Source organism: Nipponia nippon, unplaced genomic scaffold (genome assembly GCF_047370975.1).
Source record: "Nipponia nippon isolate SJK-2023a ecotype South Korea unplaced genomic scaffold, ASM4737097v1 scaffold_1, whole genome shotgun sequence".
NCBI lineage: Eukaryota > Metazoa > Chordata > Aves > Pelecaniformes > Threskiornithidae > Nipponia > Nipponia nippon.
In genome coordinates this window covers 47,620,184-47,635,114 of record NW_028262290.1, presented here as the reverse complement: position 1 = coordinate 47,635,114, position 14,931 = coordinate 47,620,184, and the positions used below count along the sequence as shown (strand labels likewise).

The 14,931-nt window shown below is 38.5% G+C and overlaps 1 protein-coding gene across 3 annotated transcripts in view; it reads right to left on the bottom strand.

Moving 5' to 3' along the window:
* Window positions 1-3,994: 3,994 nt before the first annotated feature.
* The window catches only part of LOC148057366 (ras-related protein Rab-10-like), a 30,789-nt gene continuing 19,852 nt past the window's right edge, over window positions 3,995-14,931 (bottom strand). For 2 of the 3 annotated variants that reach the window (XM_087754193.1, XM_087754187.1), the window contains 2 exons: window positions 13,815-13,916; window positions 3,995-4,382 (listed from right to left, as the gene is read on the bottom strand). In XM_087754193.1, the coding sequence (XP_087610319.1) occupies window positions 4,308-4,382; window positions 13,815-13,916 (177 nt within the window). In that variant the 3' untranslated portion in view covers window positions 3,995-4,307. The remainder of the gene's footprint in view (window positions 4,383-13,814; window positions 13,917-14,931) is intronic. The other variant, XM_087754199.1, reaches the window with a different exon arrangement.

Below are 14,931 nucleotides of genomic sequence, written 5' to 3'. Positions count from 1 at the left end.
TATCAAAGGCCTGATTTTCATAATAAATATTTACAAGTCCAATGGGAAACAACAGGAGATGCAGTGATCATTTCAGAATCAGATCCGAAATACCCACCTTTCTCTGAGGCGAGGGGGAAAGGGGAAAGAGAACAATGCATTTGATATAGTTGATGTCTGTGCATCTCATGTTTTGAAAGAGAATGCTGTTCCTGTCTTACTGCAAAATCCAAGCAATCTTTGCTCATGCAAGGTATTCTAAAGAGATCTGAGGGTCTGGTGTGAACATTCACCTTTTATCTTCTATTTCACTGTAAGAGGTGTCCTCCTTCTGCCAGTCAAATCCCTTCTTTATTTATTCTAAAAACTCCATCTGTGGGAATTTGTGCAACACTATCCAGCCAGCTTTGGAGAGAATTAAATGAAGATAATGCTCTCAACTTACATCCTATTTTCTAGTTGGGAAAATGCCTCGAAACACAGAGTGTTGCAGTTTGGTGGGAGGTTTTTTGGTCCCTTCTAGTGAGAGTGGTGGTTTTTCCCCAGTGGCATGCTCCTGTGAATGTAGTCCACAATGCATATGCTTAGAAAAAGGCAGTTGTTTTGCTCCAGGAGAGCAAAAGATGTGAAGAGGAGAGCACTCACGCTACCTGGAGTGTTAGGTGAAGCACGCTGCATCAGCTAGCAGGGGTAAGGCATCCTGCAAACATTGCGTGGGAACCTAAATATTTACATCTCCCTAAGGTGGGCCAGTGACTGGATCATACCTATGCCACAAGCAGTAGAAAACACTGTGAGAAGGAAAAACGTATACAAGAAATTCCTATATTTGAAATTCTGATTAGTTATACAGAGAAGAAATTAAAATTACGAATCAATCTGACCATCTTTTATCTATTTTCATTGTTAGGAAGAGGAGGAGGAACTAATGGGAGACTTAAACTCAGAGAACTAGTAGCAAAACTTCAGTGAATTCAGGAGAGCTTAGAGTTCATCGGAGATCCACTGCTGAAGGCAAAACTGCAGAATTTGATCTACACAGAGAAAGGAGAGGAAGTGACACGAAGACTAACTTGGCTGAATCCTAAGATCTTCAATGACCAGAAAGAAAGTAGAAAGTAGGTCAGATTACTGAAGTATTAATAAATGTATAGACTATGTATGGACAAAACCAGAAAGATAAGGTACCAAAATGTTAGAAGATTGGATTTAAAAGATAGCAAGGATGTTGGAAAGATGCATAGTGAGAAGACCAAAGGAAAAATTGGTCTGTTATTCCATAGAGGGGAAAATCGATTTAGTCATCACCTAATGACTGGTGATGCTGAGAAACCAGTATCCTTAATGCCTTTTTTAACCTCAGTCTTCAATTTAAAAAGGCGGATATGATTTCACTACTAGCACCACTGACAAAAGTCTAAGATTGGGCTAGAAAAATTAAGAAATAGACTGGAAAATACTTAGATAAGTTAAAGATTTTTGGATAGACTGGACCTGATGAAACTCCCTTAGGGTTCAAGCAATGTTAGAGCTGCTAATGATTATCTCCAAGAATCAACAGAGAATGAGTGAGGTTCCAGAAAACTCAAAAAGGATTGCATCTCTCTCAAAGGGTAGAAGGAAAGAGCTCTACAAACTGGTTAGCTGAATTTCTACTAAAAAAAAAAAAATTTCAATAGGTAATCCAACCATTTGCAAGAATCTAAAAGTAAAGATATGAGAAGTAACAGCATGGGTTTGTCAGTAACAAATAATACCAGATCAGTCTAGTCTACTTCTATCAATCAGATGGTAACAGCCTTCGTGGATAGGTTAGAAAGAGTGAGGATCATAGGGTTTCATATAATGTGCTCTTAACTGAAAAAAATACGGTCTAGACAAGTATACAAAATGAGTGCAAAATTATTTGGAAATAATTAGTACTGCCAAGCTGAAAGGATACATTGAATGGGATTTCCCTGAGATCTGTCCTGGATTCAGAACTATTCAGTACTTTCATCAACATCTTTGATGACTGAGTATACTTATTCACATTTTATCTACAGGAAGAGGCTCCAACTACGCTGGAACACAGCATTACGATTCGGAAGGATCTTGGCAGGATGGGGAAACTGAAATGCCACCGAATAAGGAGAAACAGAAGGTTCTACACATACAAAGGAATAATCAACTGCACAGGTACGCACCAGGATAAAAAAGCAGTTCTTCAGAAAAGAGATTACGGATCACGACCAGTGCTAGGCTACCTTGCATTATGCTGATGCTGGAAAGCATCAATAGGAGTATCATAAATAAGATAATGAAAAAATAATTTTAATCTATCCAGCTGTTGTTATTTAAACTGGAATAGTCTGCTCAGTTTTCAGGTCTACAGTCCAGGATAGTTGAGAACCAACTCAAAAAACATCGAGAGGAGAGAGACAAAAATGGCAAAGGATTCTGCAAACCCAAAGTAGAAGGGAAGGTAGAAGGGACAGGAGCTCTCTGGCCTGAAGAGAAGAGTGAGGGCAGGCAGAGGTGTTCACCTACATAAGAGGAAAGGGAGAACCTGCTTTCCATGTGTACCAGTTAGGTATTAGGAAACTTCCTGCTTGCCAAACCAGTTAAGTAAGGACTGGATGCCACTCAGAGAGACGGTGAAATCTCCATCACTGCAGGTCTCTAAACATCTTCCTGCAGCACGGCAGGGACAGCTGATCTGAGGCTGAGATAAGACAAGGACCCCGACAGCCTCTAGAAATCCCTTCCAGCACTATTTTCTTCCTCTGCTACGGTTGTAACTAAGGCAGGCATTGTCCTTTGTTCCTTGATTTCAGATTTTGCTCTAAACACTAGCTTGAACGACTGGCCATGATGAGTAGTCAGGAGTGGCTGTAAATATGTAGCCCTTCCCATCCTTTCGCACCCCTTCTGCAAGCATACTAAATGGCCCAGTGGCACAGTAACCTGGCAGCGTGCTCAGGCACATTAGGTCCCATGTCCTTCAGAAAGCATCTTCCAGTTGAGCTCACTGTCTCAATACCAAATTTAATAATAATTTGATACTATGACAATCTGCAAACAGCCCTCAAAAAAGAAACAGGCATATTTCAGGAGGGTAGTGACGTTCCAGAATGATAAGCCAGTGGAGTTAGTTATTCTGGATGTGCTGGGATAGCTCACAACACAATTTTGCACAGTAGTAGTATTCGATCACAAATGGTGATAAAACAATTAAATTTAATAATCAGCAAGAACCACGTCTCCCAGCCAAAAAAAAAAAATTAATAAAAAGACAATATAATCACCACCACTCTTCAGATTTCCCAGTATGTGTTTGCTTTGTATGTGTCCTGCAGGTTTGTGTGCTCTTTGCTTTTGATTAAAGAAAAAGAAACTGGCATCCTGATTCTGCCCTCATTTAAATTTAAATAAAATCTGATATCCTCCACTGAAATTGAAGATATTACATGCCAGTATAAAACAGATCTAAATGAGCAGGATCAGATACCTGATGTATTTGTACATTAAGAAAATAACATCAATATCTCACATTATCAAACAAGCACTGCATACCCTTTTAATATTGTGATCATTTACAACAAAAGGAACATCTGAAAATGCAGGTATGCTGCTAACACCTGCATGAATTATTTATAGAACGATAAAAGTTTATATTAGCAAGATAATTATTACTGGATGCATTCTGTTGTTCCATGTTTTCTGCCTTCTAAGGAAGGTCCAACAACATACTGATCTTGTATATGACTTATTCTTTTCTCTCAGCCCTCCGTTTGCAGCCTCCCTGTTCAAGGATATTCAATGAACACATATGTTTCTGAAATGGATAGGAAAGAAAGAAAGCCAAAAATTCTGAGAAAATTATCTTAGGGGACTGCAGTAAATATCAGCTACTTAAAGAGACGTTATCTGGGGGACAGCATAAGTGATTTTATATATCAGAAGGTTGCCTGTGTGATGATGTCAATGTTCATTACATTACAAATCTGGTATAAATAACACAGGAAAAAAAAAGTCAAGTTAATTTTTTTTTTTTTAATAAGAGAAAATTAGTACACTTAGATTTCATTTCTGCAAACATCTGTACGCAAATGCAGTCATCTTGTGATGCATCTAATAATTCCAAAGTCAGATAATTGTTTTAACTTCACACAAAAAATATGAAAATATAATATAAACATATCAAAACATTTGGCAATGAAGTTTGTGTAATACAAAGGATGCCTAAATACAGGGTTTTGGCATTACAGGCTCACTTTTAAAATCTTGTATGTTCCTTTGCAATAGTTAATATCTTCTGAAGAGAAAATGAAATAAGGAACAATATTTCAGAATGCACAGCAGGTTCTCTTCTTACTTTCATTTAAAGCCACAACATCTAAGTCATATAATACACAGGATTTCTGTAAAACAAACAAAAGCAAACACGTAATTAAGATAACTAGAACACAACAGTTGAAAAGCCTGAATTTTCACATATTTTAATATGTAAAAGATTTGGTGGGGTAACTGGATATATTTTTCCTTTGAATATTTCATTAAAAGATTGCAGTTTTCTAATAAATTAGACGGAGACTGATGCCCCTGCAAGTCCCAGCTTGGTTTATTTACATCCTTTAGCTGCCTCAAACATCTCTCCTAATTCTGAAGGCGACAGATGATAGAAAGTGTCTTTTGAGGAGACACTACAAACCATATGAACTGATGCTGTAAATCTTTACTCACAGGAACTGTTCCAGATGTACAGGTTTTCTGTTGACTACACCAATTCTCACTAATTTGCAGTTAAGTACACTAATCTTTGAAGTACTGAGCATGGGGTGCAAAAATCCAGTTGAAAGAAACAGGGAAATATAGAACATCATAGAACCATAGAATCGTTTAGGTTGGAAAAGACCTTTAAGATCATCAAGTCCAACTGTTAACCTAGCACTGCCAAATCCACCACTAAACCACGTCCCTAAGCGCCACATCGACACAACTTTTAAATACCTCCAGGGATGGGGACTCAACCACTTCCCTGGGCAGCCTGATCCAGTGCCTGACTACCCTTCCGGTGAAGGATTTTTTCCTAATGTCCAATCTAAACCTCCCCTGGCGTAGTACCCATTAAAAAAAGGAACAGGCTATTAATTGTTATAAAGGATGTTAACTTGTTTTGTGAAATTCACTAAAATTCTCTATTTTCTTGCCTCTATTTAATAACCAGGAATACCCCCAAATAGAAACAACTCAGTCTTTACCAAGATAAACTACCAAAATAGCACTCCACCCTTGTAAAACATTTATGTACTGATTGCAAAAGCAGATTTAAAAAAAAAATAAAAATCAGCAAAACCAGGACTCTTTCAGCAATAAACTCAACTCGATAATTAGTACTGACCAGAGAAACAATCAAACCCAGTTGTGCAATACAGTATGAGTACATGTTGCAATCTTGTACTCTAAAACTACGAACGCTGAACCCTGAACTTAGGCACAGACATACAAAATATTGTCACACGCCTAGGAAAAAAAGTGTCCTAACTTCTCTACTTGCCATTCTCCTGCCTGCTTCTTGGCAGGTTTACCAAGTATGTAATGACACACAGAGAAGTAAGTGCAACCACTGGATTCACCACATTCCTCGCTCAACCCAAACCCAACAGCCATAAACAACCATTTCTGACAATAAAGAGAAACTTCCAGAGAGGACAGCTATCTAAGCTGGAATTCATGAAATAATTCAAAGCACAGGAAAAAAAAGGAAGAGGAGAAAAAAGGCATCATGTAGTACAATGCTAATTATAATTCAGAATTGAGAACTTACACAAACAATGTCACAGGGTAGTCGAACACTGACTACATCCAGAAAGGTTTATCTAAAATTACTCAGCTGAATCAAAATGAGGGGAAAATAAAAGGTTCCTCCACGTTACAATAAGCTTTATGACTCTTTGGCTGAGAATATTTAACACTACCTAAAATTCTGGAGAAGATGCACAAAATTTGTTTCTTTTTTCCTTCTGTAGCCATAATTCTAGCTCTTCCAGCATGCTGGCTGCCCTGCGCCAGGGCCAAACCCACGAAGAGAGTGGCTCAGCCCCTTCCTCCCTGGGGCTGCAGGGACCCAGGGAGGCTTCCACAGTGCACGCCACTGGGGGAGAAGATGAAACACCTGGGAAGAGATCAGAAGTGATGCACAGAGGCAGGAAAGGTGTCATAGTGTCTAAACCTCAGGATGGATGCCTAAGCTGTCATCAATAAAATTATTAACACTTACTGTTCTGACCCTAGGGTACTGGAAGACTGTGACGTACTGATTTTAGGAATTACTTGTCGTTAGTCACATATAAATCATGTATGAAGAAATACAGGATGTGCACTTTTACTTGTTTTTTGTTGGAGTGACAAGTACCAACAGACGTAACATTTTTATTACCCTTCAGAGTTCGCACAAATTCCAAAATGCAGCTTCATAACTTCTGATTTGTTTTAATTTTTTACACAGTTGTGTAAGGTGCTTGAGTACAGGCCTTAGCCATTATGATTTGTGCTAGGTGGAGATGGTATTTGATAGTCTTCAAACGTAGACAGTAAATGTAAAGTATGAAGACCTTTTTAAAAGAGGGAGCAAGGCAGAACAAAAGTACACAACCATAACCTTGTCATCTCAAAGAATAAGACACTGCTCTGGTTTACAGATAAGATTCGGGGCGGGGGAGTTGGGGGAGCTTTGGAAGATAATGGTACAGTAAGAAATTTAAATTCACTCTATTGAGACCAAGAAATAACACTGAGCATTGATTACTGTGGACATAAACTAAGTAGGTTTTGTTTCACCCCTGCTTTTTCTTCAGAAGAAAAAAATTCAGTTTAAGTAGTAAAAGAGTTCTAGAAAAATCCCTGTTTGAACAATTTCAGAATTCAGGTTTCACTTAACTTCAGAGGAAACAGGTAATTTGAAAGTGTTGCAGGTGATATCTAACTTCATGCTTTCAGTTAAAGGGGAGAAACTTGCATGTTCCTTAAACAGTGAAGATGCCTATTTGCAAATATTTTACTACTTAATAGTGCTTTTGGGTGGTGAGTAAGCTGTTCATGTATCCTTCGCAAGGATCCTCAGTACTGTAAGTGATTAAGAATGGTGAAACATATTTGACAATGAAATGGTTCATATAATCTGTAAAATCATTATCTGATGGTAGTTCATCAACAAATTAATTAACAAATTAGCCAGGACAGAAAGACAAGAACCACCTCTCCACAAATAAAGAAGAGGTAATAGTTTATTTTAAAAGCCATTTAAAAGTTGAGGACTTTAAGAATTAGTTCAGTTTGATAAGACTATTCCATACAGGATCTTCATCAAGCAAATAAGGGCCCGGGATTCATTTAAGCAAATGTGCTATACACACATTTAAGAAGTGCACATTCATAACCTGAAGAGATACTACGAGCCCTGCGTAAAGCACTGAAGGAACAATCAAGCAATCCTAGGTAGTGCTCAACTTCAGCCAAGCCTTGGAAGAGGTGAGGCACCCTCCTCTCCTGAAATTACAGCAGGGAGGTATGCAAATCTCTCCCACTTGCGAGAACAAGGCGGGCAGCATTCCTTCTTCAGGGCTCCCTGAACACTAACACTTCCAGCTCGGATTTCAGCTCAGCCTGTTGGAGCTCACTCCCCAACAAGCCAGCCAACAAACAGGAGAAAACAGTGAAAAGGTGAGAAGAACCAAAATGGTACCAAGAAGCTCAGATTTCCACTTCAGCATCTTGGGCAGAGTGGGGTTTTGTAGATACCGCCACAGACACAGATGCCGCTCTACCCTGCAGTATTTCAGTAAGACGTTGAAACCTCCTGCTATCAAATACTAGTTTTTCCTGTTAAATAGCGCAGCAGACATGTCTCACCTAACAGGCAGGCATGTGTTTAAGCTGGTTTTAAGCTCTCTGCTGAATCAGTGGAGAAAATCAGATGGGATGAACTGTTCTCCACAGCCGGCTGTCTCTCCTCCCCAGCTCTAAGCAGAGTTTGTATCACGGCTGTGCAATAGATGCCTAACTTCTAGACACGGGAACTGTGATGAGATGGCTGAGATGCCAAATGTTTTTTGCCCCCTTTTTTTTTTTCATCAGGGAAAGAAAGCTAAGCTGGTATACAAAGGGAAATATCCTCAAAAAATAAGGGAAGCTCTTTGAATGGCTTCTAATGGAGTAAATTTATAAATCTTAGTTAAGATCAGCTCCCTGTTCCTTGCTGGAAAACTGCTCAGATTACCACTGTCATACCAAGCTGGATTCACCTACTCCGGCACCACTTCTTGGTATTTTGATGCTAGTTTAGTTATTTTGGAAGTGGGGTTCACTATGGGTTTGGAAGAATTTTACCCTATGCATTTCAATGCCCTCAAGAAAGGCAGACCTGGAGTGCCTGTGGGAAAACTATGGGCTTTAGAGAAACAAGCAGAAGGGACTGTAACTGAAGTTACTATTATTTATAACTTCTTGAAATTCCAGGGATTTTTATTCTCTCTAATGACAAAATGATCATACTTAATGACGACAATAATTTTGTTCGTATTTAACAGTGATAGTTGACAGAGTGACAAAGCATGGCAGAGAACTTCATGCAACCAAGTTCATGTGACTTCTGTGCCTGAACTGCCAGTAGAGAGAGCTCAGTTATTAAGATCAGTCCTGCCATCTTCTTGATGTGTATCTTCCCTGTATGCGGCAATTCAAATTACTTGTTCAAAATGCAAGACAGTCCTCTCGCAGCAGGAATGGGCAGGACAGGGCACAAGCAGTATCAAGCAAGAGCTAGGGATGTATTAGCAGGGAAAGCGATCACTGGGGGGACAGGGACAGGAGCAGGAGAGGATACGGGGTCAGGCACAGGAGGATCGAACGGCTGCAGAACACCTTCCTCAAGAAATGGGGATGATGTCCTTGGTCCCACAGCCTGCTGTTTCACAGTGTCTAAAACATCTAACCCACTGGCAAAGTGTGGGTCTCTATCTCCCTCTTCTGTTAATACCACATAGACTATAACAATGTTGTACTGCAATTAGTTATTTCACAAACTTGAGAAGGCAGCTGTGCTGTTACTCTAAGGTTCCTCAACCCCACAGATAGTCTATGTAAAGATTAATACAGTTGTACCTCAAAAACCCTATTTAAGAGAGCAATCTGACTTCAAAGTCAAGATCTTGCAGAAGCAGCAAATGCCAAAAGTAAGTCAAGTGTGTAACATTCCTTTGGTCTCCTGGAGTTTAATTTATTTAATTTTAATCATATGAAACCATATATACAGAGATACGGAGTCCTCTATAATCAATGGAAAGAGAAAGGCACCTCCAGAATACAATTTTATCCTAAAAAGATGCATCTCTCTTCATTGACTAGAGATGATTCCAGACAACCACACCAGACCAGTCATGTAAATTTTAGCTGGCTAAGGCTGCATGCTAAGATGAATCTCATCCCCTGTACTCAAACATTATGATTAAGTTTTGATTTACATGCCCTAATTATATGCTACTGTTTCCAGAAGAGTATCTGGCTCATTCAATGTCCAGAACTTTTTTTTTTAATTAAACAAGATCGTGTAGTAAAATTATGCCCTACACTGCACCAGCACTAAGTGAGTTGGTACCATTTATCCTCTTTGCTTTAATCTCTGTACCTTGGTTCCCATGTGTGCAATGCTGAATATACTACCTAATGTTACTAAGAAGGTTATGAAGATAAAAATCTAAAATAGATCTAAAATACAGCATTACAAGCATTATGAAAAACCTCACGAAGAAATTAATATTCTGTGGTCAGTACAAGATAAATAAAGGGCAAATAAAGCCTGGGGCTCCATGCGTGACTGAGGATAATAAAGAAACACTGAATGTGCACTGCTGGAGACACAGGAATCTTTTGGACAAACTAACAATTCCATGAACCTTGGCCATAATGAAATCCGATTTCCTATGGATTTTGGTCTTTCAGTGAATTAAATTGGATATCTGTGATGCAAGCTCCAGCTGGAGTGGCTGGTCGGAGCATTTTTTCAGTCTCTCTGTGTACTCACCTCTGTCTAATACTGTATGAAGTAATGCTGGAGACTTTCCTTCTGCAGAGTACTCTGCCTCTCCTCCGCCCAGCACCTGATTTTCAAGGAACTCCTCAGGAGCTTAATTATCTTTTAGTTTGACCTGTCAAATTTGTTTAAAATCAGCTAGCAAGTTCCCAAGGTACTTTAGGAACAAAGGAACTGGACACACAGTATAATCTCAAAAATCTTGTTGCCAGAGGAGAGGAAGGTAAAGTGATCAAGGAAGGACAGAATTGACACCTGCTCCTTCTGAATGTTCATCTCAAATGACATCCAGCTGTTAAATGTTAATCTCAACAGCACAGGGAAAGTTCTTAAATGGATTTTGACTGTTCGCTGCTCAGCAGATACATGTTTACTTAATATTCTATTAAAACAATCTTAGTAGTTAATCACTCTTGGGAGGTAGGCAGAACATAAGTTTTGGTTAGTTGCAAAGCAGTCTTCAGAAAAGGCCAAAAAACCCTTTTGTTTTCTTTTTGTTGAATACAGTTTCCCTCGTTCTGCTCCTAGTTTAGAAAAATACCAACTACCACACCCACAAAGACAGAAATACAAAGGCTTGTAATATTTTTTTAAAAAGCTAGTTGAGAAGGGTACTGCTCGTCAGCCATGAAACCAAACAACACAAAAGTGCAAATACTAACTGCATTCTGGGTGGTATTTTTTTGGTTTTGGTTGTTTTTTTGAGGACTGACTCACAAGGACAAATAGTTCTCTGGCAACCAGAAGCATTGTTAAGGAACAGCTGCCACCTATTAATGAACAGGTTTAGGCATATCTGAGACTCATAACAATTGTGAATAAATAAAATACTGTTGTTATTTGTCAACATGTCTAAGCAAACCTCTGGAATAAGCTGTGTCATTAACCTTCATTTCCACTGCAGCCTTTCGAATACAATCAAATCAGTTATTATTAACTGATTGGTTTGAAAATCATGAGTTCTCACAAACATGGCATGACTCCTTAGCTGTTACCAATGTAAGCTGTCAAATAACATCTGATTGTTTTAATGAGACTACTACCCATGTAAATTAGAGGTGTAGGACTGAGACCCAGCATAGCATGGCTGAGATGATAAATATCTGAAAGGCCAAGCAGTGCTTTAGTTATCTGAATCACTGGGATACAGAAGTCTTCTCTCTCCCTTAGGTCCACTACGAGTAAAACCACAAAAGAAGAGATAGGAAAATGCAACACAAAATAATAACAATACAAACTTGCCTTTTTTTTTTTTTAATGTCTGACACATTTTAATGTGTTTTTTTCCCAGTCCTCCACTGAACCTCAACTTGTTCTAAATTTCAAGAGAATCAAGAAGCTCATTACTTCTGTATGAACTCTGTAACTCCAGACATTGATCCTCCCCATCTACAGGAGTGTTTTCTGTTGATTTAGTTAATAAAGAAATGCCCATAGTAGATGGTGAACAAGAGTGTATACAAAAAGTCCTAGATTTCCTCAAATTAATACAGCCTACTGCAATGCACCTGAAAATGGTCCGCTGCCTGCCAGCCTGTCCTGCTTATCTGTCTTACTTCTGAATGATCTCCGCATACTTCCCAAAGCATGGCCATAATAGACTTTTCTAGGGAGTTCCTTAAAACGAGTTTCCTCTGTGGGCCTGGTAAAGCAATAACATGCTTCCACTGAAGCATCTCACCAGTCTGGGACAGGTGGTCCTATTGCAGAAGTAAGGGAGGCCCGGTATCCTGCTACCTCAGACATGGGTGTCTCGGGCCAAAACACTGTGCAAAGCTGTATCTCCTTTCTACAATCAGCAAGTACATATTTTACCACTACAGAATGGATGTACGGCTGAAGTGATCTCAGACTGGCATCTATCATGTCATTTTTCACAGCTACCAGTCACACTTCCTACTGCATTTTCCCTTCTCCAAAATTTTATCAGTTAGAGGAAGTTAAAATTCAAGTATTACATTCAGATTTCACAGTTTTGTGAACAAGCAAATTATTTTGTCGAACCTGAAAACCATGATGAAACTGTATGGTAGATTTATTTTTTTACCGTAAACTCCTTCTTATCAGGCCAGTGGCAAAACCAATTGGGCTAAAGGAGTCCTCGTTTAAATCAACAAATGCATTTCACCAAAAATGGCAAATTATACATCAAAATAATGGTACGTGATGCCCCATCAGGGATTGCAAACATTTCTAGATAAGGTGAAATGTTACTACAGACAAACTTGACAAATTCTCATGGACGTATTTTCCAAACACACATACATGCACGCAGAGTGTACAACTGTATTCTCAAGCAGTTCTAATTAAAGCCATGCAGCAGTATGACGTTTTCAACATGGTCTGAATTTGTTTGCATGTCCACACTACAAAACCCACGAATTTTCATGAAGATGAGTAAGAATACTAAAGTTCCACTTAAAGTAAAATAAGTGCAGGCAATCTTAATGTGAGAAATATCCAAACATCATTGCTGCATGCTGCAGAGGATTTGCTCGGATCTTACTCCAATGCAATGTGCAGAAATGCTCGCTTCACACATATTCGTGTTTGCAACAGTTATGATCGTAGCTATTGTTTTGCAGATTTCATGTTTCATACTAATAAATATATTTACAGTAGACAATGTCTTTTTCATTTACAAGAAAATCAGAGTTATCTTATTTGAGACTTTTTGCCAACTATTCAAGGACCTGCGATTATCCTCCTGTTGTAAATGATACTTGACTACTGAGTTGCTGAGCTTCATTTTCATGCTAAAGGAACCAAAAGCTTTCTTTTTTCTTTTTTTTTTCTCCCCCAAAATAACCAACTACAGTTTGTGTTATTGTATAATACAACAGGACCTTGATTTAGCAGCAGTCCAACGCTGAGCTATTATTCTGACCATCCCCTATGGCTACTTAATCAAAACACTGCAACTTGTGACTTTGTCAGTAATTTTGCTCATTTATCTTTATTATGACTTCAAGAGTATTCGGAATGGAAGGTTAGTTTTGTATAACTAATATTGGTGATGAATGGCAATGATAATACATTGCATGAAGAACATCCATTAATGTCTAAAATAATATTCTACCGTCTAAAAATAAATTGCGATGCAAAACATTTTCAGAGCTAATTAACAATAATTCAGTCCTACAAAAGTATTGCAACTCCGAGGAATAAGGACCTTTAAGCCAACACACTCAAGGCAGTTAGAGATGCCGACTCTGACAGCTACAATATTGATTCTACCACTAATTAACTCAAATCTTTAGGTCCTAATAACTTCAAAAGCACTAGTGTAAATCATCCAAACAAACAGCTATGAACTTTGGACAAAACATTTGATTGCTGAACATAAAAGGTCCGTTCATTCCATCAGCATGCAGCACCTTCACAGTGTGCATATTCTGCAGAAATCTACAGGAAAAAGGAATCTTCCTGGCACAGAAATGGAACTACTCTAGAGCTGTTAACTCTCCTTTGAAGAGAAGCGTGGGAAGGAAAGCCAGAAATGCAGTTTTCCTGAATTTTCACCTTCTCTCTGAACTGTATTTTACCTGCTCCCCTCTTCTGTTGTTCTCTTCTCCCCCAGTTCTTCTGCCCCATGTTCCTCCTCTGTATGTCTACAGCTACAGGATCCCCCAAAATATTAACTCCATAATGCAAAACCAGCACTGGCTGTGCTTTGCTAAACCTCTTCTGTATTTACAACCTTGTTTACCCAATCTGTCAAAAAAAATCTCCCATCTTCCTTCTACTCAGAAAAGGAGCCTACCTTTTCAAGTATTTCCTCAGTCAAGACTGAGAATGCCTCCTCAATGTTCACATTATCTTTAGCACTGGTTTCAAAAAAGGGTATTCCATGTTCCCAAGCAAGCTGAAAAACAAATGTAGGCAATGGGATAAATAGTCTTTAGGAAAAAAACACTTCCTAATACTAACAGCAAGAGATATGGAGGAGATCTGACAGCTTCTAACATGCTATATAAACACTGACTAAGTAAATGTCAGCTCAGTAAAGTACGCTATATTCATCCTCAGTTTATAAATTTCAGGTAACTCTTAAAACATTCTTCTTAAATTTTTTGCATTTTCGAAACAGCTTTTTTAACCTATCTTTACTTGTAAATAAGAATAAACTCTAGTGGGTCTGTTCTCAATGTTTTGATTTATTTGGAAAATGAACTGTCTCCTAGGCAATTATTTAGAGGAAACTAATGGGGTGTCTGCAGAAAAGTATAGATAAAATGTGACAAAAACTGTAGAGAAAGAGGCGTGATGAAATACAAGAAATAGATGGTCCTTTTTACCAGAGAGAGAGAAGCACAGAGATAACAGGCAAGCAAAGAACAGATATGTATGCAAAAATATATTATGGTAATAGGACAAGAGAGAAAATACTTAGAAGAAAAGGGCAGCATAGACTTTACATTGGTTGATTTTATTTAATTTACTCATGTTCTCTCATTTCCAGTGTATTTCCCTTACAGATAGCTTAAAGATATGTTGGCATGAGGGAAAAAAAAGCCAACAAAATTCATAGCTTTTTAAGGTCCTAAACTTTTCCTAATTTATACAGTTAAATACATGGAGAAAAAGAAAAACAGTTGCATCGTTGCATCCCAAGGGAGGGGGCCAAGGTGGGAATAATATCTGCCAGAAAAACCCAGTGGGAGAGCCTATTTATTCTCTTTGCAATGGATCCCTTCTTGGTACACATCTGAAGAAGATGATCCCAGGCAAAGAAAATACACCACTGCTTATAACGTATAGAAAATCCTATAATTACTGACCACTTAATGATTTATTTGGAAGGCTCTCCATTAGGATAAAAAGTCCAATGTTGGCAGTTATGTTTGCTTTCAGTGAACTCTAAAAGTAACAAATCAATG